This window comes from Caretta caretta, chromosome 2 (genome assembly GCF_965140235.1).
Source record: "Caretta caretta isolate rCarCar2 chromosome 2, rCarCar1.hap1, whole genome shotgun sequence".
NCBI classification, from domain to species: Eukaryota; Metazoa; Chordata; order Testudines; family Cheloniidae; genus Caretta; species Caretta caretta.
This window is the reverse complement of record NC_134207.1, coordinates 17,910,887-17,938,315: the sequence shown is the minus strand read 5'-3', so window position 1 is coordinate 17,938,315 and position 27,429 is coordinate 17,910,887. Positions and strand designations below refer to the sequence as shown.

Sequence of the window (27,429 nt, the reverse complement as noted above, 5' to 3'; positions counted from 1 at the left end):
GAAGGGACACTGGCGTTATTTACTCACAAGACTGGATCTCAGTGCACAAAATTCCCAGTGGTTATAGATGTCTGTTGTGTCCGGCATAACGTTTGTGAAGTAAAGGGGGAAAAATTGCCATTGGGGCAGAGGGCAGAGATGGAGCTGCTGGCTACTAAGTTCAAACAGCAAGACACAAAAGCTATTAGAAGAGCTAAACGCGGAGCTATATGACTCAGGGACTCTGAAAGAATACTTTAACACTGAGCCACAGTAATGCATGGTGGTGTATTGTGCTCTACCTGGCCCTGCTGTTTTGAGGCCTGCTAGGAATTGTGTGCTGCTTGGTGTGCATTTGTGAACATAACAGTATCAATGCACCTGTTAATTTTGTGATTCTTGATGTACATTTATGATTATTACACCTTGTTTGTCACTGATCCTATGAGTTGTGTCAGACTGTACAGTAACAAGTAAGCGAGTGCTTTCTGAACTGCTAGGCCCTCTGCAGCATATGTTGTGAACTAATAAAGGTGAATTATTTCCCAAATAACAGAATTTTATTCTGTAACAAAATCAGTGCAAAGAAAAAGCTGTGCAATTGAAAAGCAAACCTATAAAAACGTAATAAATTAATGGAACAGAACTTAGCAAGGGGAAAAAAAACATTCATGTCCATTTTACCTACACATACAGCAACCGTGACTTTCACAGGTCAACGTATGTGAAGCTGTGGTTGTCCTTAGTGTCCCCCAGCGTGAAGTGATAGGGGTAGGGATGTGGCCCCTGATGCCACATGGAACGTTGATGGGGTTTTAAGGGAGGTGTTTTAATGGAGTTCTCCATGGATTGCAAAGGGAGGAGAGGTGGCAATTGTTGAACCTATAGGTCCATAAGAGTCTGCAGCGTCTGTGTTTGCTGCCAGAGAAACCCCATTATGTCCTGGTGCATCTCCCTCTCCTCTCCCTGCTGGCACTCTTGGGCCTTTCTCCTGTCTGCTATTTCCTTCTCCAGGCTGCCTGCGATGTTCACCCTCCAGGCCCTTTGTCTAATGCAGCACTGGCTTGCAGGATCTGATGGATCTCATTCCGAGTCCTCTTCTGTCTCCTCCTTATCTGGCTCAGGTGTTCCATGGGTGTGGAGGGGGAACCCTCCCCCGTGCTAGCAACTGCAGGTAAAACACAGAGGTACAACTGTCAAAACAGTCACAATGGAAAGAGAAAGTTAAGATTCAGAACTCTTTTCCTTCGGTCCCCTAAAGTTTTAAACGAGATGTGCTTATTGACACTTCTGCTTTGGCGTGCTTGTGCAGCGCACCACTCATAGCACCAGCCATGGTGAGTATGGCCCACCTGGGCTCAGGGAAATGGGGAGGAAATTGCTTGATTGCATGAAACCGAGTACAGGGCAATGGCACTGAATACTGGCACTATTTTCCAGAGGCAGTGGTGCTTTTAGCTGATACCTCACTCCTGAGGGTAACAAAGGAAGAGAGAGAGCAGCTGCTGCCTGGGGCCATATGCTGCTAGTCTGTGTACTGCAGTAGTAGCAGCCAGAGTTACTGTGACTGGCATTTGGAAGTGTCCTACACAGAGGAAGAAATAAGGCTGCCATCCCTAGACACCTTCGGCAAAGGACTGCAGACTAAGTCCATGAAAGTTTCATCGAGATCTCTCAGGAGGATCCAAGCAACAGTCCTGTGTAGATACACAAACTGCTCCGCATGGCCCCCCTTGCCTAACTCTACAGGGGAATGAAAAGCAAATAGCAATTCCACCTCTCCTGGTTGTTCTGCTAGCCCTTAATGAAAAGTTGATAGCTGTGTCCTGTTACACTGGGGGTGCCATCAGTACATCACTGTAATAGGAAATACAATCACACACTTACTCGATGTTCCTTCCCCTGCAACGGGTGCACCCATGCTCGACTGCCGGAACTGACTGGACTGCAGTGGAATCTCAAACAGGTCCTGCCTTGTGGAATAGCTGGATTCCCTGGTGGGATGTTGTCTCGGGTCCACAGGACTGGTGTTAACAACCCCGCTTTGGAACATTCTCTAGGAGGAGAACCTTCAGTGTGCCAGACCCTCTAGGGGTTTCAGTCTTCCTACAGGGTAAGCCAGGCAGCTTCAACACCTCCTTAGACTGGACCTCTAGGCCTTCAGCACTCCTGCTTCACAGTGTGAGCTCCGTTCAGTAAGTCCAACTAGATAGACTCCTGATAGAGACTTGTACACTCTTTGGGGATTAATGCACCTTGCCAAGCATTTGCAGTGACTCTCAAACAGCATTACCAAAACCAGTAGGGTTTATTAGTCAACTGGAAGACAGCATAGGGAATCCTTTGGTTAACATAGAGAAACGAAGGAGAATGCATAGACCATTCTTGTCAGCCCAGAGCCCAGCCAAGCTGTAGTGACTCCCATTGTTCAAACTCTGTGTGTTTCTCAGTCTGACCTCCTTGGTCCATTCCTAGGTGAGGGCCCTGACTCCTCCCAGCAGCCAACACTTATCCCCCTACCTCACACCTCTCCAGTTCTTTGTTCCTGAGCTGGGGAATGTTGCTCAGCTTCCCTGCTGAGACTTGGGGAATTCCACCTCCCTCTGGGTTGTTGGTAGCTAGGTGTCAGTGTTCTGGTGATTGGCTTTGCCATTGTCTTCTCAGGTGCTCCACTGATATGGGGACTGAGGCTCAGATTGATAGCCAACAACCACACTTATGTTTCTTAGCCTGCCCTGAGAGCAAACAGTCCTTTTCCACCCTTTATTGGGTGAAGTGCAGCATATTGGGGAAACTGAGGCATACATAGGAGTCTTAAAAATATTACAGAAAATTCCCACTTCATCGCACATCCCCCATCTCCTTCTCTACCTGCTCCACCTCCTCCTCACTGTTCATGCCAGGGGCCTGTGACTTTGGTTCCCTGAAGGTATCCATGGTGGTCTGCAGGGTGGTGGTGAAGTTTCCCCAAGTATGGGATGCAGCTTTTTATAAAAGCGGCAGGTCTGTGGCTTGGCACTTGATTGACTGTTCACCTCCCTGGCCTTCTGATATGCCTGCTGCAGTTCCTTCGCTTTCATGTGTCACTACTGCTGGTCCCTGTCATACTCCTTCTCCTGTATCCCTCATGCAATCTGCTCATAGATGTCGACATTTCAATGGTTGGTCCATAGCTGTGCTTTCACAGCCTCTTCTCCCTACAGGTCAAGGTGATCCAATATTTCCTGTCTACACCAAGCTGGAGCACATCTGGAGCATGTTGCTGGCATGCTCAGCTGGGCAGTTGCACATGACGATGGAGAGCAGCTAGGTGTGCTCGCCACGCTGGGCAATCAGGAAAAGGCATTTCAAAAATGTGCAAGACTTTAAAGTGGAGGGAAGGCTTCCAGCCTTCGTGACTCCTGGGCAGTGGAGATCACAGTTGTGACCTAAACAGTCAGTGTCGGGCACTGTGAGGCAGGGAGGGAGTGTTACTGTGTTGCTACAACAGGGTGCTTACATCGGTGGGAGACAAATTTAAGTGTAGACATATGAACAACTAGGTCAATGCAAGGAGATTTATGTCGTCCTAACTTTGTAGTGCAGTCCAGGCCTCAGACATATCACCTACTGGTCACCTACCTTAGTTCCAAGGCTTTGAGAACCGAATTTCCAGTATAGATACATAAGTCCTTAACTATTAGCTGTGCATACATTTTGAAATGATTATGATGACCAGTGGGCTAGTGGCTCATGATAGAGATCTGACATGCAACCCTTTGATTAACTTAATATGTACATATATCTGACTCAGGGGATCCTTGTAAAACTAACCCCAGTATCCTCTGCTAGTTGGCATTAAGCGGTTCCTGGGTTACATCCTCCAGCAAACAGCAGAGGTTCTTCAATCAAACTGGCTGCAGGGTAGCCAACCAAGTAGCCTAATTGTCTCTCTGTGGCAGGGGAGCCCAACTTATGGCCCACCAGAGCATTTTATAAGGCCCGTGGCCTGCTTTCAACACAATGTACTAATGGCCGATTCATTAGCATTTTGTTGTCCTGTTTTCATCATCTTAGTTTACACAAGTGTTTAAATAGACAATACTGCACATAGAAACAATCATTTAAATACATATGAAGCAAGCTGAACTTAAAGTATAAATTAATACAGGTGACTTTAAATCTTATTAAAATATGTAGCCCTTTATGTGGTCTTGCTGTCTCATAAGGTTGGGCACCACTGCTCTATGGGGTATGGGTGTCTTTTGCTGGAAAAAATGGGAAAGCCTTGTATCTTGATGGAGAATGAATCAGGACCCAATATTCAAATGGTTTCTCCCTGTGTGTTCAGATACAACAGTGCTGGTGCTATAGAAAAACACTGATTGAGAGGTTTTCAAATACATTAGCAGCCATTATTAAGTCAACATTTGGTAACACATATGACACAGAAACCACATTTATAAACTATTCTAACTATAGGGAACAAACAGACAATACCACTTTTTTGCAAATGCTGACATTTTAAAAGTAATCAGTTTGTAGAAAACAGCTAGAGGTAAACACATATATGGGCATTAGACTCATAAAATAAATTCCCATATTTCTGCAACCATGAAGTAAACCACACAGTCATGTAATACACGGTATTAATCATGCACATTTGACCTCATCCTCACATGCTGTATCTATACTTTCTCTACACGGAGTACTTAAAAAAAATTACCAATCTCTAAGTTACTTCAAACAACTCCTATTTGTTAAAAGAAAAGCACCTACCACAAAAATAAATACAGCTGGTCAAAATTAATTCATCAAAACATTTTATTAATGAAAAATGGCTTTCAAATTGAAAGAAAAATTGGGAAAACTGGAAAAATTTTGTTTTGGTTGAAATTTGGGTTGTTTTTTTTTTAATGAAAAAACAGTAACTGAAAACCAAAACAATTTCATTTAAAATATTAATATTTCAGGAAAAATGTTAGAATTTGGTTATATATTTGAAAACCAATTTTTTTTTACTGAAAATCAATTCTTTTCTTTAATTAAAACAAACCCTGAAAAGTTTCCACAGGAAACTTAGAAAAAATAAAGATGTTTTGATATTTCCCATGAAAAATAATTGCATTTTTGACCAATTCTAAAAAGAAAAGCAAGTTTTTCCTTCAAATGTGGAATTTATCCCCAAATGACCTTTGTCTGGGGACCAGCAGTGATCATTTTAGTTCTGGTCCAGTGATGCTTCTATGACACCATATGTCATCTTGTGAACAAAGAGGGCCAGCAGCACTAGCCTTCCCCGCTGAAGAGCTGGATACTGTATTTATAATGATACACAGAAGTGTTTCAAGCTCTAAGACCTAGCTCTAGAGCTCAAAAGTACTTAGCATCCCAGTCCCCTCCTCATTGCCCCTGTAAAGTCCCCATCTCTCTCTGCCTCTCCCAATATCCCTCTGCCCCCAGGTCTCTCAAAAACATACACCCCTAACATCCCCTCAGTCTGACATGCACCAAACTTCCACTTCTCTCTCTCTCTCAATCCCTCAGATACTCCCCCTCTGTCTCTCAACATTTCACACCCTTTCTCTTTGCTCTGCGTCCCCCATCCTTTCTCCAGCTAATCTCTGTCTTCATCTCTCTTTGTCTCCCGGATCCCTCCCCCTTCAGTTCCCAGGCTCTGCCTCCCTCTTTCCAGGTGCCCCTGAAGTCTCCTACAGAGCTCCCCTCCCTGCAACTCTCTCCACTACTCTGCCTCTCCTTCCAGCCACCCTCCCAGTTTCCCCACCACACCCTTTGCTTCCCCCCCAGATCCCTTTGTACCTGTCCCTTTTCCTCAAGAACCCCCCTTTGCACTAGTTACCCCATCCCCAGTCCTCCTGTACCCAAACCCCCAACCCAAAGTCCCGGCCTGTGGTGGCCCCCCACTCAAGGTCCTCACCTTATTGGTCTCCCCCTTGTCCATCTTTCCCTCTGTTCCACTTCCTCTAGTTCCTCCCAATTGCCCTTCTCCAGGGTCCCCCTGTATTTCTCCCCCACTCCCCAGTACCAGACCGTCCTGTACCCATCTCTCCAATTTTCCCCATGTAACTCTTGTCCCCCTCCACAAGCCTCCTGTGCCCACATTCTCCCCACAGCCCCTCTGACCCCATCTCCCATTACCTCATGTGGGAGCAGGCAATGAAGTGTCAGCTCTTGTTGCTGATTAGGCCAGATGCAGCAGAGGGAAGGCTTCCTCTCTCAACCCCTCTAAGCCAGCAGGGGATGGCAAGAGGGGGCCTAAACAGGTGCGGCTTTCCATTTTCCTAGCAGGGCATACAGAGAGGCCCGCAGAGGCATCAGGCTCTGTTGTAGCTGTCTCTTCCTGCCTCTCTTCTCTGTGGGGAGGTATGTGAGGTAATATCTTTTATTGGACTGACTTCTGTTGGTGAGAGATACAAGCTCTCTCACCAACAGAAGTCAGTCCAATAGAAGATATGACCTCACCCACTTTGTCTCTCTAATATCCTGGGACCAGCATGGCTACAACAACACTGCGTACAGCAATGAAAGATCTCTCTTTTCTGTGTGATTGTTAACTTAGCCAATTGTGAATACCACAGTCAACATTTTCCAAAGTGACCGCTGATTTTGCATATTGGAAGTTTTGGCTCCCTGACCTGAGACACCTTGAATACTGGCTTGATTATCAGAGGGAGGGTGGTTGGCACTTCTGAAATAGTTCTAGTAAAAGAACAGCATAAAGAGCAATTGTAGCTCATTGGTCAATGTGTTATGTGTGCCTCTTGGTGCTTGATCCACAGAGGATGGGATTCTGTTAGGGTATGTCTACACAGCATTGTAAACTTGGGCTCAGACTCAGGTTTGAACCCAAAACCCACTATCATCCACACACAAAACTGTCTGACTCTGATCAGCACGCATGCAAGACCCAGGTCCTAGAACCACTCCGGGGGGTAGGCCTGAGACCAACTCCTGCTGTGACTCAGGTCCAAGCCCTGTCATTTTGCAGTGTTGATGCAGTTCAAGTTGCAGACCTGAGTCAGAAGGTCTGCGTAGCACAGTGTGGATGCGCTAGCATACCTGTGAGACCTGGGTCCAGAAACTGTAAACCCAGGTTTACAACGCAGTGTGGCTGCTCAAGTGTAGGCTTGGAAACACGGAGTCCACAAGCCTGGATCCCACAGACCCGGATTTACAATGCAGCGTAGACATGTCTTTATTACGGTTCAGAAGGGGGGAAGCTGGCCCTTCACCTCAGGCAGTAGAGATTCTTGCTTTCAGCTCCAGAGGTTCCCTGGTTCTATAACAATGTCCTCAGAATGAGTTTGAATATTTTTCCCAAAGGCCTGAACTCCCAAAGTATTCATCATTACGGCCAGATTCCTGTACTTTGCAGGAGCTGGTGGATAGCTGCCTTGAAAATCCTTTATAAGAGCAGAAGAATTTTAGATCGCTGTTCTGAACTGTGCTGATGTGCATTTGTGCTCAGGAAATTAAGGCACGTTGCTGAATGAGTGAACTGCCCTTCACGCGATGAAAAAATTATAAAAAAATATCCCAGCATGGTCTCAGTATATTGTTCCTGAAGAGAACATTAGCTATTATGTTGCCTGAATTACAATTCTGTGCTGCTGCTAAGAGTCTCGGCTTATTTAGATAAGGTGGGGATCACTTTATATTCATTGAGCTACAAGGAAAAGCCAGTTCTCAACTTCTTGGCATCTCATGTAGTCACACCTGTGTAAAGTGGGCCAGATGGTCAGCCCACAAGGATGCTTCCGCAGCTCCAGTGATATAAAGCAGCCTTAAACCCAGTGGCTCCAGCCCCAAGAGAATTTCTCCGAAACAGAGGAATCTTCCAGTGATGTATGGACTCCATAACTGCTCCTAAGCTCCCCACCCCCACCCATGCTCTAGATTTCCTGACAAATGGGCATGTTTAGCTTCAAGGGATCTTGGCCAGGACATTTCCACACCTGGGTGATCCTCAGCTGCAAAACAAGAGGTAGAGCAGCTCCGAATCTTCTTCAAGGCCATTTTTATCTACATTTTAAGATTTCTGTTATTTTTATAAAAGTCCCATAGGCCTCTGCATAATTTTAAGAACATGAGTAGGCCAATTTAAAGCTGACCAAGAACTGATTTTTTGATTGGAGGAAAGAACTGGAAAATCTGGGCAGGGGGGAAGGGCTCAGTTCAAACCGAAATTGATTATTTTTTTTAATTTTCTTGCCAAAACAAAAATATAAAAAGAACACCCAACAATTAAAAATAATTTGTTTTGGTCAAACAAAATGATTTGTTTGGTTGAAAACAAAAGGTTTTGTTTTTTCATTTTGTTTTGGGTTAAATACCAAAACAAACCACCATTTTGAAACAAAAAGTCAAAATGAAACATTTCAAAATAGATGAAACAAACAGTTTTTGGCTTTACCAAAAATCAGTTTTTTGAAGCTGAAACTAGTTGCTGAAATCAACCCGAATTTGCAAATAGTTTTGATGTCCTGAAAAATTAATATTTCAATGAATTTACTATTTGCCAAAAATACTTCACCCAGCTCAAGTCCCACTGGCTTCAACAAGACAACTCATATGCTTAAAGTTATGCATGTCCTTAAAGTCTCTTGCTGAATCAAGGCTTTCATTAGGAACTGTAAAAATTCTACCTGATTGTTCTTCACTCAAACTCGTGTATACACCTTCTGCTAGTCTACTGAATGGCATCTGCAATAAAGAACATGATCTGTGGCCATAACCAAAGCAATGTACATTAATGAGATTACTAAAGTTAGAACAGGGCTATGAAATTAGGGGTGGGAGAATTTTGCAGCTTTGTGTGGCATTGGAACTGGGTGGACTTCTATTAACTCAGCACAAGAGACAATTTGAAGTGAGTTTGTGATAAAATAAAAAAATGTGACTGTGTAAAAATGGCCTCTGCTTATTTGGCAAACTCGCTCTCTGCAGTTTCTTTGCGTTCTACAGTACATGCTGACTTTACTGAGCAGATCATGTTTTACTACTTTTAGCAATCTATCATTAGTGCTACGGAAGAATCAGCTGGATCCTACCCTCTACTTGCATCACCAACAATACTGTGGGCTAATTTCTAATTAGTGGCTGATCCAGGCTATCTTCAAACTTCATGTTACTTTGTGGAGTAAACCAAGCAAATTTGAACTGAACTGGATATCTCCGCCAAGCAAATTCTGGAGGCACAAACACTGTGCCTTCCTTGAGGTATGAGAGTTGAGAACACTTTGTGCCACAAACAGAATTCTGGGTCCATATCCTACATATGCTGCATAGGTGGTGAAGATTAGCAGGGTCCACTGCAAAGGAATCCACTGCTGACGGAGATAGCCGGTGCCTCCCTTAGAGAAGGCATGTTGCTGACTTCTGTAAAGGCAGCTGATGATAGAATTCAGCTCAATTTACTGCACAAAGTACCACGAAGTTTATAATTGCAGCATCTTTATTACTGGTGGCATAAAAAATACAGCTTCATTTCCAGATTCCAGCTTGAGTTTGCAGCAATGGTAATTAGAAAAAACAGCGTGTTTATTAATTAAAGTATTTATTCTCAATCTTTATATTGCACCTATCAGTTCTCGCTAGGTATGCACAAACTTTAGGAAAACAGCGGATATTATTTTGACATGCAAAGATAATTAATCTGATCGGAAAGCAAGTTACAGAGAAAGAATAAACAGGAAACACCACAATGTCATTTTTGCTGAGTCCTTTTTCCAACTGTAATTGTATTTTAAGGCCCTAAAGAGCATGTCCGAAAAGTGTCTAAATGCAAAGCCTGCAGACATATCACCATTGCTACGGTAATCAATACATGCCTACGCCCCAATACACCTTTCAAGATTCATGGGTCCTACACATGCCTATTACAACATGTAGCATACCTCATCCAGTGCACCCCAATAACAAGTATGTGGGTGAAACCAGACAATCACTATGCTCTCACATAGAAAAATGACAAAAGCACCATTTTCAACAAAATGATCACTCCATATCTGACCTCTCAGTCCTCATCCTAAGTGGAAACATGCACACCACGTTCAAAGGATGACCCTGGGAGCTTAAATCCACAATGTTGCTTGGGCCTAAAAATCATGGTCTTAATAAAGACACTTTGATTTATGTAGGGTTTCCAACTTTCTAATCGCACAAAACCAAACACCCTGCCCAGCCCCTTCTGGAGGCCCTACCCCCACCCCGCCCCTTCTCCGAGGCCCTGTCCTCCTCTTGCTCCATCTCCCCTACCTCCGTTGCCCGCTCTTCCCCACCCTCACTCACTTTCACCGGGCTGGGGAAGAGGGTCGGAGTGCGGGGGGGGGGGGCAGGTATGGGCTCTGAGCTGGGGTGCAGGCTCTGGGTGGGGCCAGAAATCAGGGGTTCAGAGGGTGGGAGAGGGCTCCGGGTTGCAGCAGGGGGTTGGAGTGTGTGTGTGTGGGGGGGGGGGTCGAGGGCTCCAGCAGGGGGTGCGGGCTCTGGGTTGGGCTGGGAACGAGGGGTTTGGGATGCAGGAGGGGACTCTGAGCTGGGGCAGGGGGTTGGGCTTCGGGAGGGGGTTTGGGGCGCAGAGGTCCTGGCGGGGCTCACTGCAGCTCCCAGAAAGCATCTGCCAGGTCCCTGCAGCCCCTAGGTGCATTGGCGGCCAGGGAGGCTCTGCGCACTGCCCTTACGCCCACAGGCGCTGCCCCTACAGGTCCCATTGGTCATGGTTCCCGGCCAATGGGAGCTGCGAAGCCAGCGCTGGGGGTGGGGGCAGTGCACGGAGCGTCTCTGGCCGCCCACGCGCCTAGGGGCTGCAGGGACCTGGCGGCTGCTTCTGGGACCCGTGTGGAGCCAGGGCAGGCAGGGAAGCAGCCTTAGTTCTGGGCCTACGCTGCACTGCCGACCAGACTTTTAACGGCCTGGTCGATGGTGCCGACCGGAGCTGCCAGGGTCCCTTTTCGACCGGGCATTCCAGTCGAAAATCAGACACCTGGCAACACTAGATTTATGGCATATTACAACAATCTGTAACCCACTATTCCCTTTTTTTTTTTGTGGTATGACTTGTAGTTGTTAATGGGCCACTTCACCTTTAACAGTCCCTTAGAATACGTGTTAACTCCTTATGCCAAACAATCTGTTCCACCTTGTATTTAATTGTAAATCTCTGGGTATGTCTCCATTGCAATTAAACCCCAGCGGTTGTTGGCCTGTGTCAGCTGACTCGGGCTCTGGGGGGGGGGAGGGGCTCAGGCTGAGGGGCTGTAAACTTGTGCTGTAGATGTTCGGGCTCAGGCTGGAGCCTGAGTTCTAGGACCGCACGAGGAAGCAAGGTCCCAGAGCCGAGAGCAAGGTGCTCGAGCGAACGCTTGCCTCTCTCACCAACAGAAGCTGATCCAGTAAAGCTTGCCTCTCTCACCAACAGAAGCTGATCCGGCTTGTCTATGTAAACATAACACTTTCTTATTCAGCAGATTTATTTGGTTTGTATTTTCAGGGTCGAATCTTCTGAGCTTAGTCACAAAATGTTTTTACTGATTTTTACTTATGTTAAAAAACTCAGCTAGAAAACTCAGGGTTCTATGCCTTCTTGTGCATCACCAACAGAATTATGTAATAAGTGCCATTTATTTACACATGTGCAAATCCACTGAATGCAACAAGGTTATGCAGATGGTTGAGATGGTTAGTCTGTGGGAGAGAAGAATGAGGGGGGATTTGATAGCTGCTTTCAACTACCTGAAAGGGGGTTCCAAAGAGGATGGATCTAGACTGTTCTCAGTGGTAGCAGATGACAGAACGAGGAGTAATGGTCTCAAGTTGCAGTGGGGGAGGTTTAGGTTGGATATTAGGAAAAACTTTTTCACTAGGAGGATGGTGAAGCACTGGAATGCATTACCTAGGGAGGTGGTGGAATCTCCTTCCTTAGAAGTTTTTAAGGTAAGGCTTGACAAAGCCCTGGCTGGGATGATTTAGTTGGGGTTGGTCCTGCTTTGAGCAGGACTAGATGACCCCCTTCCAACCGTTATATTCTATGACTCTATGAAAGGACCCAGCTTCACTTCCAGATCTCAGACTGAATTTGTAGGGCTGGCAGTTACTTTACCATTTGGGAATAAATCCAATAAACATGTGCATAATTTTAAATACATGAGCAATCCCATTGATCTGGACCATGAGGTGGAAATCACTAACAGACAATAAACAGGAACCCCCTAATGCTATGTCTATGAAGTTACTTTTCAGGGGAGAACTCCACTTTAAAACGTCTTAGGTTGCTATCACAGCCATCACTTAAACATACAATTTGGGAGTAATATTAGGCTGCTACTTGAGGTATTTTTTATAGGGCAGTAGCCAAAAAATATGGCTGAATTTTGAAAATGTACATATAAATATTCCTTAACGATGAAGGGACAAGTACATTTCTGGCAGAAAAGAAAGTTGTGAGCTATTGAAGAAAATCAATTCTGAGCATGCTCAGTGGGCATGTTAAGATTTTTAGAAGATGATTGAAGCCCCATTTGCTGTGTGTCATCACACAGGGAGTGATAACATTGCACATGCTCTTTTCAGCTTGACAAGCACGGGGCTGCCACTCTCAGGGGGCTACTGAGATGTTTTCTCTGAAGGAGACTGTAACCCTTTCATTTTAACAAATACAGCCAATCCCTACCCACATTATCAACCCAAAAGCTGTATTGACATTGGCAATATCACAGCTTCTGTCAAAGTAGCGTCACTCCATATTTTTTGTTGCATTTAGCTTTTATCTGCAAATTTCAAGATTTCATTTAAAATAAAACTATTGTGCCAATCCTTCTCTCTTTGAAGTCAATGGGAGTTTTGCCATTGACTTTCAATGGTAGAAGGCTTGAGTCCTTAACAAGAAAAAGACAAATAGAAAATACTACATATGGGCAATGCAGCCCAGTTACCATTGCTGTGGGAACCATTAAGATTTGCATTTTTAATTTTAACTATGCCATCTTGCTCTAGTTTCACAGTGCAGCTGGAAAGGGAAGGCAAATAGCTGACATAAGCAATGGTGCTTTAAACAGACAAACAGTTTCTCACAAATCTCTGAATTGTGTTCTTGAAAGTGCCATGCCATCTTTGATGGGAACGATTGAGTTTTATTTTATTTAAGATCTTATTTTCCGTTCGGGAGGGGCTTTTTCATAGAGTTAATCAATAAACAGAGAAATGAAGAAGAGAAGAAAAACAATATGAATTGAATTTCAGACGATTCATCCTAGGACATGTAAACTTTGCACTCCAAAGGCCGAATCCTCATGAGCTCTGGCTGTGTAAAGAGGCCTTGAAGTGGACATAAAGTAGTTTACTCCCATTGTATGGCCTCCTGCAGTGCCATGGGGGTGTAAAGTGGCTGTGGTGTAAAAGAGTACCAGGTCCCTAAAACAGAAAATCCATCACTATATAATCAGATCTGCTTTATAAAGAACAAAGTCATATTACAACACTTTTTCTGAAATCATCCTCACTAGTGAGCTGTAGCTCACAAAAGCTCATGCTCAAATAATTTGTTAGTCTCTAAGGTGCCACAAGTCCTCCTTTTCTTTTTATCTTAATGACTGTTGACACTAAACAGAGAGTAGTTATTCCTGCTCTTTGTTGTGGAAGGGTAATATGTTTGAATGAAAGGTAACAGTGAGGTGCAGAGACTAACTTTGTGTAGTCAACAAGGTAATAATAAGAGTTGGCACTTACATAACACCTTTGGCATGAAGTTCTCAAAGCACTTTGCAAAAACATTAATTATTTACCCTTACAGGACCCTGGAAGATACATTTATATCTGTGTTTGTAAACTGAGATACAGAGAGGTAAAGAGACTTGTCAAAGTCACACACATAGCATGGCAGGTGGCAAATTCAGGAGCGGAACCCAGAACTCTTGATTCCCAGTCCCTGGTTGGAATGTGCACGAGATATCAATACCTCCCATACAAGACCACATATGTCTATCATAATAAATTAGATTTAATACATATTGGAATGATCTCTATAATGATTAGAAGTCTCTAAGGATGTGTATATAATTATAGATACATATTATTAACACTGATACCCATTAGAAATACTTTCACATAAGTAGGGCCCTGCCAAATTAAGGGTCCATTTTGGTCAATTTCACGGTCATGGGATTTTAAAAATCTTAAATTTCATGATTTCATCTATTTAAATCTGAAATGTCATGGTGTTGTAATTGTAGGGAAGCTGACCCAAAAAGGAGTTGTGTGGGGGAAGGTTGCAAGGTTATTGTAGGGGGGGTTGTGGTACTGCTACCCTTCCTTCTGCACTGTGGCTGGTAGCAGCGCTGCCTTCCGAGCTGGGCGGCTGGGGAGCGGCGGCTGCTGGCCGGGAGCCCAGCTCTGAAGGCAGAGCCGCCGCCAGCAGCAGCGCAGAAGGAAGGACGGCCTGGTGTGGTATTGCCACCCTTCCTTCTGCGCTGCTGCTTGCAGAGCTGGGCCCTCAGTCAGCAGCCGCCACTCTCCGGCCGCCCAGCTCTGCAGGCAGCAATGCAGAAGGAAGGGTGGCATAGTATGGTATTGCCATGCTTACTTCTGTGCTACTGGTGGTGGGGCACCATCATCAGCGCTGAGCGCCTGGCCAAAAGTTGCCACTCTCCAGCTGCCCAGCTCTAAAGGCAGCGCAGAAGTAAGGGTGGCAATTCTGTAACCCCTCTAAAATAACCTTGCAACCCCCTGCAACTCCCTTTTGGGTCAAGACCTCCAATTTGAGAAATGCTGGTCTCCCCCATGAAATCTGTACAGTATAGAGTAAAAACACACAAAATACCAGATTTCATGATGGGAGACCTGATTTCATGGTCCGCGATGCATTTTTCATGGCCACAAATTTGGTAGGGCACTACACATAAGACAATCACATACGATATAGATCTTCTTCATTTGTTTGAGTAACAGAGATGGGAAAACAAATAGCTGTTTCTTTAATTAATCTCTTTGTTGCACATTTAAGGTAGACAGTATTTGATAAATAATTTTCCACGCTATGTCTCTGACTCACAGAAAGACTTTACCAAATTATTATTAATTATTTGTATGTAGTTGTGCCTCCAGGCCCCCGTCATGGATCAACACAGAACAAACACAGAACAAAGAGACGGTGCCTGCCCTGAAGAACTGACCACCTACGTAAATCAGCAGAGATTGGAGAAAAGGAGGAACGGTCACGTGTCTGTAATGCAAACCTCTTCTAACCATATGAACTAGGATATCTGTGTAAATACTGCAGTTCTCTCTCTCTCCGCCCTTGTTTAGAAGAATCAAAAATATTCTTGGTGAAATCCTGGTCCCATTAGAGGCTCCTATTGATTTGGTAAATCGGGATTGTACTCTCTAACTCCAAGAGGACGATGCATCTGGAAACAATGTAGGGTGTCTCAGGAAAAGAACATACTTTGGCATATGACGTCGTAAAACGTTGGGGAAAAAATCTGGTAAAAAATCAAAAATTGCAGTAGATACAATAATCAAATCATGAAATGCATGTGCACTTTGCATTCAGATTCATAATTCAAAACAGGTAGAAAATATGAATTAAATTAATACTAAGAGCACCAGGATGAGAAAACAAACAAACAAACAAAGCCCCAAACCCTTTGGATTATGTGCAAGGAATGCAGTTTTTTGCTGCAGCTGATAAAATGGCTGTTGCTGCACTGAAATGCTTCAGTGATTTCTCAGAATGCCACATTGCAGTAGTGGTTAATTAAACTACTCAGCAACCCTCCTCTCGATTATTAAAAATAATCAGCCTGTAAGCACATATAGAATAATAGTGTTAAAGGAATAGCCAGCATGGATTTGTCAAGAACAAAAGAACTTCAAAAAGAAAAGAAGGACTTGGGGCACCTTAGAGACTAACAAATTTATTTGAGCATAAGCTCTCCTGTAGCTCACGAAAGCTTATGCTCAAATAAATCTGTTTAGTCTCTAAGGTGCCACAAGTCCTCCTTTTCTTTTTGACAGGTTTCAGAGGAACAGCCGTGTTAGTCTGTATTCGCAAAAAGAAAAGGAGTACTTGTGGCACCTTAGAGACTAACCAATTTATTTGAGCATGAGCTTTCGTGAGCTACAGCTCACTGATGAAGTGAGCTGTAGCTCACGAAAGCTCATGCTCAAATAAATTGGTTAGTCTCTAAGGTGCCACAAGTACTCCTTTTCCTTTTCTTTTTGCGGATACAGACTAACATGGCTGCTACTCTGAAAAGAACTTCAGTAACTCAGACAGGAGTTATGGGCTGGGTGAATGAGGGTCCGTGGCCTGCAATGATCATGATGGTCCTTCTGGCCTTAAAGTCTGAGTCTTTGCTGCAAGACTAACTGTGTGAAATCCTGCAGCAGGAGAAGCTGGCAAATGAAATGCAAATGAAATTCAAGGACTTCTTAAAATAGTTGCTTATAAACAAAACTTGCATGATGAAAAGTTATTGTGTCAGCAGGTGATAGTATGTTTCGGAAGTTTGCATTGTGCAACATGCTCTTGGCTTCTTCATTTGCTCTCTTGTAGTTTAGGCAGAAGCACATCAGCATCATCAGATACAGATTCAGGTGTTTATAAAGGTAAGATTGACATAATTTATTCCAAATGACTGAAATCGGAGCAAACCAATACACGACAGAATGAGCAGGTTTCCAAGCATAAATCAGTGCTTTAACCTGGAATGTACTTGTAACATTTTGTAGAAATGCCGAATTATCTTGCTGGTTTTCCTAAAGAAAAATCAATCCTATATTCTGATCCAAAGCTCACTGAAGTCAATGGGTGTCTTTCCATTAACCTCAGTGGGCTTTAATCAGGCCCCTGTGCAAACTGCTGAGTGCCTTCCATTCATTCAGCACCTAGCAAGACCCCTTTGGGCATGGCTCGAAGCTATGTTGAACACCAGCAAATCAATGGGTATTGGGAGAGTTAGCATCTCTCTGGTTCAGGCCCTGCACACCAGACTGATCACATTTACTCCTGGCTTACATCAGCGTAACTGAGATTGGAATCGATCTGTAAATGTTCATCTCTACATTGTACAAATAACTGACATATTTTTCATATGTGCCCCTGGCACTGGGCTAGCCTGTAATATTACAGCCTGCCTTGAGTTAGGGGGGTGATAGGTAGCTATACTGCCCCAGGAGCAGACCAAACATCTCAGAGAACCATGCTCTCCTACTCTGGAAACAAGTTATTTCACTCCATTCCATACAGCAGCTTACCCCAATGTGTGCCTTGCCAGCTACTCTTGTAGCGATGCGGGAAGAGCCCGAACTCCCCCACCCCACTCTGGGCCTCCTCTCCTCCCACTTGCTTACAGAGGGAAGTATCAGTTGAATAGGTGCAGCTATTCCTCCTTCCAAGCCATGGCCAGATTCACAGGCTGGGCAGGCATGAATACAGGATTGAGTATGGGGATGTTACCCTCCTTTAATTTCTTGCACATCTGAAAAAGGACCATGCCAATCCGATCCATTCATGATCAATAACTACCTTGGTGCACTACGCTAGCAGACAAGAGGTTTTTGCTGGAAGTTGCTATTTTGGCCAAACCAGCATATCCCCTTGTTTTGATCATGGGGAAAAAAAATCATCATCAGAGCGATTTTGACAATAATCTATCAAAATGATCGTACTCACCTCCACTGAGAGCAAGTGCCCTAGAGTTCTGCTGTTGTCTGAAACTCAGTGATAAAGCTTAGTGATAAAAACAGGCTTCCATGTTCCTGCTTGGATTACTCCATTTCTGATGAACTCTCAAAATGCAATTAATCATCAAATTGTAAATATGACTAATGCATTTGTCCTATGGGGCACATTATTGCAGCTGCTCCAGAGAAAAGTATATCCAGTTCTAATCTAATTATGCTTTGACCCACTGATACCCGTTGGGATATAAAAACAAGGTCATAATCCATTCTAAAAAAATACAATCAGTTTATAAATCACCCCAGGTAAAAAATGGCAGTAAAACTTGACAGTAAATTGTACTATGAAGGAGGCTTTAGGGCTAAAGAGTGAAACAGTTTAATCATTTTTTGACTTTCAAATTCAACTTGGTCTTTAAAACAATTTTAGACTAAAATATTTTAAAGGATACTGCCAAGGTATTTGGCAAAATTCCCACACTGATATCAACAATAAATTATTGGAAATAATGAAGGTGAAATGTGTTTACAAAATCTTTTAGTCCCATTAAGTATGTACACTAGTTTGTTACTGTAAGGTTGCCATTTGTCATCTTTTTTTTATAATAACTTTGAAACATGTCTGGAAAAAAACCAACCTATATAAATCTAAAGAACTGCATAGCCTCTGCAAAGATATTTATTAATAGAAGGATCAAATTACAGGTCTAACTAATCTTGGTAGTGTTCCTTAACTCTTTTTAAAAGCCTGGTTTAATGTACGTAATTTAGACTTGATCCTCCAAGCCATCAGTGTGAGTAGCTATTTCTCACATGGGTAGGCTCATTGACTTACATGAACAATGGTTGCAGGAGTGGAGCATAAAAATCCAGTTTATGTACATGATTTACATGACTATTTTGCAGCCTATCAGAATTCGTATCTATGGCATCATCTGCCTGTATTGTATAATAATATAAAATGCAGTGAATTGTTTATTCTTCTCTATATTCCTGACGCAGATAATTTATTCTTTATATTTTATAATTCAATAGAGGAAAACACAATCATAAATACAATACAAACAGACACTCTCTGGGAATTCGTTTATAGGAATGTCTGCAGCAAACATCACCACATCACAGTAGCTGACCGAATAAAAATGAGAGTTATGTTTTTAGCGGGGTAAAGACTTTGAGCCTGATCTTGCAACCCTTACTCAGGGAAAATTCCTAGGGAAGTCAACAGAAGCTTTGCCTTCAACAGGATTATGGGATCAGACCCTCTTTGTGGGCTTTAACCTTGGCAAGTATTGAACATTGCCTGTACAATTCTCAACACTCTCAACTGGAAGTCAGTGGGAGATGAGAATTCTCAGAATCTTCCAATAGGTGCTGGGCACCTTGCAGAACTGGGCCTGAGTAGATCTAATTTTGTTTTCTTTATCTCATTTCTCATTTCACTTCTCTCTCTCTTCCTCCCCTCCCCCACTTTCTCCCTTAAAGTGCTATAAGTAAATCAGAGGTTAAATAATATTTTGGAAAAGCGGTGCAGGGAAATTCACATAACCTCTTGCAAATGACTATTGGAGAAAACGGTGAACTGTGGGCAATATTTATATGCATTAAAATGTGTGCCTTAAATAACAAAAATCACAGCTACCCCAAAAGGCAAGCTCTGTGTGTCTGAAGACTGAAGACTTTCAGCTGCATCTGAGTATGTGCTTCTCAATAAAAGTGTAATTAATTAGGATAAAGAGAAAACAGGACACCTGGTACTTGACTCCCCTCTTACACCACTATAACCTCATTATTTTTATGGAATTACTCCTGATTTACACCAGTGTGAGTAAGAAAAGAATCAGACTCATTGTCCACATAGATACTACTGGATAAGCTAATGAATTAGCTACGCTATAGACCATGCTATTGTATTCAGTACTGTGCGCAATATTTTCCCTGCATGAAATCCCCATTTAAGTCAATGGAAAACCTCTTATTTCCAGAAAAACTCAGAATTTCACCCTCTGTCTTTTCCATCTTTCCTGGCATATTTTAATTCATGTAGCTGGTCTAATGTAGGTACCCACACACCTTCCTGTCTATCCAGATGGCTAAATTATTACAGCTTCCAGAACATTATTAGAGAAACAACATGGGTGAGGTAATATATTTTATTTTTACTTTATCTTTTATTATCTCACCCTCTTTATCTCACTAATATCCTGGGACCAACACAGCTGTGACAACACTGCATGTAATATTATTAGATAGTCACGGGTCAGTGAATTTGACGTTTACAACCAGGTAAAATAAACCATATGATAAAAGAGACAGTTTTATCTGGAAGATCAGGATAGCTGAATTCTCCTGCAGACTTAATGTATAACCTTGGGCAAGTCATTTAAACTATCTGCACCTATCTGTAAAATAATATTGACAGTGTTATGGGGCTTAAATCATTAATAATTTTAAAATGCTTTGAAAGCCTCAGAGGGAAAATGGCTATAACAGTGCAAAGCGACCCTTTGGGCTGTATCTTCCCATGTGAGTGTACAGAGCCTCGTACATTGTGGACATGATAAGAATAACAATAAGAGTTATTCTAAACTACATGATAGGGCAGCCATCACATCACTATGACTTTATAATGTGCTGCCCCTATGCAATAAATATTGTTTAATGGTTTCCTGTTCCTTCACTTTACCATGCAAGAAATCCATAAAGTGTACAAGGTAGATAATGTGATTTGAATTACAATTCATTGTCTTAGTGCAATACCTGATTGCGTCTTAGTGCAGTACCCGTAAACTTATCCTAACCTACACCTTATCATAAAAAGAAAAGGAGTACTTGTGGCACCTTAGAGACACCTTATCATGTAGACAATAGGTCCAATTCTGTGGGGGTACTGAGCACACCCAGCTCCCATTTACTTCACAGGAGCTGAGGGCGTTCAGTGCCTTGCAGGGGTTTCTAAGCACCTGGCAGGATCATGCCAACCATTTGGACTGGCAGAGTAAATATCAAATTAAGCTGGGAGATGAGAGAAGCTGCTATTGGAAGTAACAAGAAACCACAAGAGGGAGCCAAATGAAAGTGTTCTACATCCAAAAATAAAAAGGCAAAGGATGTTCAGCACCAAAAGCCAGAGGAGAGCGCCCAGTGTAAATAGAGGTCACAGGCCTGCCAGCTCTGGCTTTACTTACTATTCCATTCCTCCTCCACTTTAATACAAGATCAAAAAATAAAATCGTCTAAACTATGTATTCTCTGAAACATTTTTTGATGGGGTAGGGGGTAGAGAGAGCTATTTATATTCTTAAATATCTCTATATTCCCTTAAATCAGGTGAATGCTTAGTGTGTGTGTGTGTGTGGGGGGGGGAATGGAAAGAAAAAGAGAAGAAAAAAGAAAAAAACGTGAAATGTCATATAAATGTTAATATCCTTTTGACTGGCACGGAGGTGGAGGATCAGGTCAAATCAAATATTCTAGTGGAGAAAAACGTGCTGAAGCGATTTATAATTTGATAGTTTAAATAACTGGGTCTAAAGGTGTAAAGTGTAAAACAACACCCATGTACTGAATAGTGTGTGGAGCCTATTACCCAGTTCTATATCTTTAGTTCATGAAGACAATCATGTAGCAAGTAGTTTATCATTTTGCATGGTTCAATAGCATTTCATTCATATAACTGACTAGGTATTGTGCTGTCAAATAGAAGGGATAATTGGTATCTCTCCCAAGAAATGTCTATGTTATGAATGACCCCCCCTTCCCCCAAAAAGACTAGTTAACTGCATTGAAATGCATGAAGCAGATTATACAGTATTACTCACAATGAAAAAAGATCACAGAAGTACATTTTGGTAAGTGAAACTGGATTGGGATGTCAAGTATTAGGGGGTAGCCGCATTAGTCTGTACCCACAAAAACAACAGGGAGTCCAGTGGCACCTTAAAGACTGGAACAGAGTTATTTGGGCATAAGCTTATGCCCGAAAGCTTATGCCCAAATAAATGTTAGTCTTTAAGGTTTTTGTGGATTGGGATGAAAACCTGCCATAGACAATTATTTTGATTGGTATAAGTACTCCTTTTTGTACTATAGTTAATTGTAAGCAGCAAAGACTTTATAGTACAGCACAACTATTTCATATTCTAACAGCTAATGCCATGTAAGACACACTGTGCCTCCTGTATATAAATCATAAAGAGCCTGGACATTAACAAGCAAAGGCAGCCAAACAGACCAGCTGTTACAGGAAAGGAGTGCAATTAGAAATAAGGCAAGGCTCCTAAAAGTGCTTGCAGTGACCATAAGGTCAAGGATAAATAAATGAAATGGACTAGCTGTAGTACTAAATGATATAAGCAGAATCATCTGGCTGCCATGAGACTGGTTTGAGGCATCTGATTGCCAGGAGACCAATCTAGTCAAAACTCCTAGTGTAAGAATGTGCACACCGTCTACTTGCATGTCTCTTACGGTCATGTGGCCACAACAGCAGAAGACACAAATGAGGCTAGATACTGTCTCCAAATAAGAAAAATGATGCTATTTTTGTGCTTTCCTCTGGCTCAGATTAACTCCCCCTGGCCTCCCCTCTCCACTTTAGTGAGTCACGTTTACATGATAATCTTATCTGAAATACGGGGACCACAGAACCATGACATTCTAGAAGGGGAGAAAGGAGCATCTAAATGACTAAGTTCTCCATTGCTGCCCAGTGAGTGGGAGAAAAAAGCTTAGCAAAATATCATATTTCCCAGTTTCACAGGGATGTTGCAAATTTTTGTACATTAATGTTTGTAAAGTGATTTTGAGATTGTAGGACAAAAGGGGCTATGGGAGTGCAAAGTAATATTAAGTCCTTAATTTACTCTCTTTGTCCTTCCTTCCTGCCCCTACGCAGTTAACATTTCAGAACGTTCATGCCTGAGCTGCTCTCACAAGGGGTATGTTAGCCAATAAACTGCACACACAACCTCCACCAGGCAATAAACTCCCTGACCTAAGTGATTCCTTCAAAGTGCCCTGTACACTTCTGTTTGACCCAGGAAGACCCACCTCTACCAGCAAACCAATTTTGGGTGACTGTTTAGATGGCTGCCTAAGAACTAGATCCAAAGCCCTTTGAATTCAATGGGAGTCTTTCCATTATTTCAGTGGGCTTCAGCTCTGACTCTCAGACCTTGCACATGAGGAGAGATTAACTTTACAGCTTGGAAAAGCAGCTGCTAAGGGAGGCTACGATAGAGCTCTATAAAATCATGAATGGTGGAGAGAAAGTAAATAAAGAAGTGTTATTTACTCCTTCACATAGCACAAGAACCAGGGGTCACCCAATTAAATTAATAGGCAACAGGTTTAAAACAAAGAAAAGGAAGCCCTTCTTCACACAACACACAGTCAACCTGTGGAACTCCTTGCCAGGGGATGTTGTGAAGGCCAAAACTATAACAGGATACAAAAAAGAATTAGATAAGTTCATGGAGGATATGTCCATCAACAGCTATTAGCCAAGAGTCTCTGTGCATCCCTAGCCTCTGACTGCCAAAAGCTGGGACTGGACAACATGGAATGGATCACGCAATAACTGCCCTCATTCCCTCTGAAACACCTGACCCTGCCCACTCTCAGAGGACAGGATACTGGACTAGATGGACCATTGGTCTGAGCCAATATGGCTATTCTTATGTTCTTTTGGGAAAAAAAGTCATCAATAACATTTCACACTTTTCTACAACACTTTCCATGCCAGCATCTCAAAATGCTCCACACATCCAACACCCCTGGGAGGTAGGGTATAATTCTGAGAGTGAGGAAACCAAAAGGCACAAACAAGTGAAGTGATTTGCCAGAGATCAGAGCACAGCTGGGAAGAGGCATCAACATTGCTGCCTCCCAGTTCCTGTGCTTTAACTACTGGATCAGTGCTTGAACTGAGGAGCGGAGAAGTGACAGGGTACCCCAAAGCCTCTCCACTCTCCCCAAAAAGTGTTTCAAGGGGCAGCAGTGAGATATGTGGGGGGGAGGGGCAGAATTCAGCAAACCCACCTCTACATCCCCCTTGCCCCAATTCAGGTGCTTCACCCAGGCCACGCTCCCTTTCCCAGGGGGCTTTCTTACTGTAACCAATGTCTCTTATCTTTGTCCTTCTCCTCCCAGTGACACACATTTCAATGACTAAAGAAATCAAGGGCTATTATCCCCCTCCCCCCCGCACATCCTGGGGCAGAAGTGCAGGCTGGCTGTCACTTTATGAAGAGGGTACCTGGTTGAGGGAAGTCACTGCCAGCCTAGGGATGACCAGCTGCATGACGAGCTGCAGGAGGGAAGTCACCAGTCCTGCCAGGATGGCCCAGGTGAGGGGCAACGGAAGCATGCTGTAGGTGGCAAAGAGGGTGAAGAGCACGTAGCCGATCCCGTCGCCCAGAAGGCCACAGCCCAGGCCGGCGGCCAGGATCTGCGTGGCCATGGCCACCCAAGTCACCACCCCGCTGTACTGCAGGTAGGTGTAGGAGGTCGTGTCCTTCCTGACCACCACTAAGGCACAGATCACCACCTCGATGCCGGTGAAGAAGCCCAGCAGGATGCCCTTGATGGGGTCCATGGGGGCCGAGGCCAGGGTCAGGTGGAGCAGCAGCAAGGTCAGCTTGGTCAGCACGTCCAGGATGTTCATGACCACCTGGGACTTGCGCCGCTGGCCCAGGAAGTAGCGCTGGTAAAGGCGCTCCAGGTCCCGGGACTTGAAGGAGTTGCGCAGCGTGGGGAAGATGACCCCGCGGTAGGTGTAGCCCCAGCTGAGGAAGAAGTCGGAGTTGCTGGGGGCGCAGTCGAGGTGCAGGAAGCCCAGGTCCCCGCTGCTGCTCGTGCGCTCCGGGAAGACTTTGGTGCCCCCGTTGTTGTGGCGCTCGGAGGGGCGGCGCGGCGGGTGGGGGTGGTGGTTGGGGCAGCAGGAGTCCTGCGAGCCCAGGGCTTTGCCCCCGCCGCCGCCGCCGCTGCTGCTCCCCCCGCTGCTGCTGCTCTGCTCCTGGATGAAGCGCTGCTCGGTGATGTGGCGCACCGCGGTTTGCCACAGCAGGCGCTGGGGTCTGGCGCGGCCGCTGCCCGGGGGGGTCCGGTTGATGGTGTACAGCTCCGCGCTGTCGCTCAGGCAGCGCACCTCGGAGAGCTCCATGGCGGCCGGGGGGCAGAGGGGTGGCGGGGGGGGGGGAGGAGCAGGAGGGGGTGTCGGGGTGGGCGAGTGTCACATCGAGAGGCGGGCGGTCAGCGGAGGGTGGCGGGGCCGGGTGGCCCCGTGCCTGGCGCGCCGGCCGCCCCTGGCAGAGCCGGGTGGGTCCCCTGCCGCATGCCGCGAGTGCGGGCTGGTTTGTTGCACAGGGGCTGGGCGGGGGAGGGAAGCGGGCTGGTTGGCTCTGCCGCCGGTTGGTTTTTAGCAGGTGCAGCCACGCCGCGGTGATGTCTGGCTTGGCACCGCGCAGCGCAGAGAGGAGGAGGAGGAGGAGGAGAGGCCCATGGACCGGCAAAGCGCCCCCCTCCCCCTCCCGCCCCCAGGCTCAGCGAGGCAACGTCCCAGGGACGCAGCAGCCTTGGTCCCATCCAGGGACCAGCTGCGGGAGCACGGAGCGGTGCAACATGCACCCCCAGAGTCTGCAGCCCCGGCGGTCCCACCGGGCAGCTCAGCCCCCCGGGGTGCGGCTGTTACTCGCCCCGGGATTCGGGGAGCGAGCGGCTCATTGACCTGCTGTCACCCCGCAGGCGCCGGGCCGCAGAAGCCATCCGTGCAAGAGCGAGCGGAGAAGCAAACAACCCAGCAAGGTCTTTGCCGAGGTCACTCATGAAACCTAGAAGTGGGGGCCGGGCAGCCCCGGGGCACGGGACGGGCAGGGCAACGAGCGGTGCCGCATCCCTGGCTGCGGGCTGGGCAGCAGCATCTCCCCGTGCGGGCTGGCAGGGGCGGAGAAAGCGGCTGCCAAACGCAACTCCAGCCCAGCGGGACTTTGTTCTCTCTCTCCTGCGAGCGGTGACTTGCAGCTGCACATGTCCGGCGGGGATGGCCGCTCTGGGCTACGGGCCCGCCCCCGCAGGAGGGAGCCTAGGACAGGGAGCCACGGCCGGGCTTTGCACAAAGCAAAACCAACTCTCAGAGCACCTCGGAGCGCGGGTTCTTTCCCCGGGACTTCCAGGCGCGCCTCCGAGCATCCAGGGGCTCCGCCACTTGCCCCCGGGCCGGGGAAAGAGGCGAGACCGGGCGCCCTCACTTCCAGCCGCCCTCGGGGGTGACTGGGGCAGCCGCGGTCCAGGTGTGGGATCCGGGAGAGAGCAGGGCGGGAGTTTCCTCGCTCTCAAAAGTGTTGGCGGCCGCGTGGACGAGGCGGGAACTCATGAGCTCTCGGGGCCGCCGGGCTTAATCCACACCCGGTCCTTGCAGGCAGATGTGAGCCCGAGCCCTGCCGCGAGCGCGGCTCCCCGGGGCGCGCGCGGCCGGCGGCCGGGCGAGCAGGGCGCGGAGTGGTTCCCGCGGGCCGGCATTAGCAGCAGCGGCGCACGCAGCGTTAGCGCCCGGGATAGACGGGATTAGCGGGGTAAAGACCGGCCGCGGTGTCCGGGGCTGCCGCGGCTGCTCCGGCTGCTCCTGGAAGAGGCGGGCAGAGCCCTGGCACGGTCAGCTGATGCCCAGTGACGTCAGGCTCTAGTCTCTTGCCCTCCCCTTCTGTCCAGTGACAGCAGAATCATCCCCCGTGCAGGGGCGGCGAGTCAGGACCTGCCCGGGCTCGGCTCGGCTCGGCTCAGAGGCGCCGTGAAAGCCGGCCACTTTCTTTGGCACTGACTTTGGAACTGAACTGAAGTGTTTGTTAAGTGCTGACAATGGAGGGGGGGGCGGGGGGGGGAGATCAAGAGAGCCAGCCCCCGCCCTAAAGAGCCTGCAGTGTAGAGAACAGGCGCACAGAAATCGGCAGGCACTGGGAGAGCCAGAGGTGGGTAGGACTTAGTGACTTCTGCGTCCCCTCCTCATTATTAAACTCACTTCTGGTGGACATCATATAGAATAAATAGATTTTAGGAAGGATTTCAATGACTATTATTTGTATTACAACAGCCATCCAGAGCATCCACACACTCGGCTCAGACTCAGGGTTGAGCCCAAATACCCCTTATGGGTCATGCACACACATCTTGCTGATCCAGGTCAGCAGCCCCCTGGACCTGGGCCCTAGGATCCATCAAGGACTAAGGTCCAATCCCTGCCATTTTGCAGTGTCGATGCAGGTCAAGCCATAAACACAAGTCAGAAGGTCTGCATAGTGCAGTATAGACATGTTAGCATGGCTAGAAGAGCCTGGTCCAGCAACTGTAAACCCAGGTTAACAAAGCAGTGTGGACAAGTAAACACTGAATCCACAAGGCTGGGTCCCAACCAAGTCTGAGCCCCATTCTGCTAGGCACTATACAGACTTAGAGCAAAGAAAATCCTCACAAAGAGCTTGGATGAGGAGTGGGCTTGGTGAACTGGAGTGGAAGATCATTACACTCTTAGGGGGCAGGGTAGAAAAAGACACTGATCTGGAGTGGGAGAGTGTAACAAATGGGACATCAAGGATTAATACATAATAATAAATAATAATAGAAATAATATCTGTACTCATATTGGGCAGTACTTCACTTCAAGAATCATCCCATTAAAACATTGAGACTCCCTGAGGATGAAAGTGCTACTCAATATAAGAAGCGGTATCATAACTATGGGCTCATAATTATTCTGATTAATAATAATGATACCCCAAA

The 27,429-nt window shown here is 45.7% G+C and overlaps 1 protein-coding gene and 1 long non-coding RNA gene across 3 annotated transcripts in view; both read right to left on the bottom strand.

Annotated features, from left to right (window-relative positions):
- The window catches only part of ADCY8 (adenylate cyclase 8), a 179,563-nt gene extending 153,109 nt beyond the window's left edge, over nt 1-26,454 (bottom strand). The window contains exon 1 of one of the 2 annotated variants that reach the window (XM_048841664.2): nt 23,915-26,454. In XM_048841664.2, the coding sequence (XP_048697621.2) occupies nt 23,915-24,820 (906 nt within the window). In that variant the 5' untranslated portion in view covers nt 24,821-26,454. The remainder of the gene's footprint in view (nt 1-23,914) is intronic. The other variant, XM_048841661.2, reaches the window with a different exon arrangement.
- LOC142070940 (uncharacterized) lies at nt 654-4,759 on the bottom strand. The gene is made up of 2 exons (XR_012666871.1): nt 1,867-4,759; nt 654-1,147 (listed from the first exon to the last, which is right to left on the bottom strand). It is a non-coding gene; the product is annotated as an uncharacterized LOC142070940 (long non-coding RNA).
- Nucleotides 26,455-27,429: the final 975 nt, after the last annotated feature.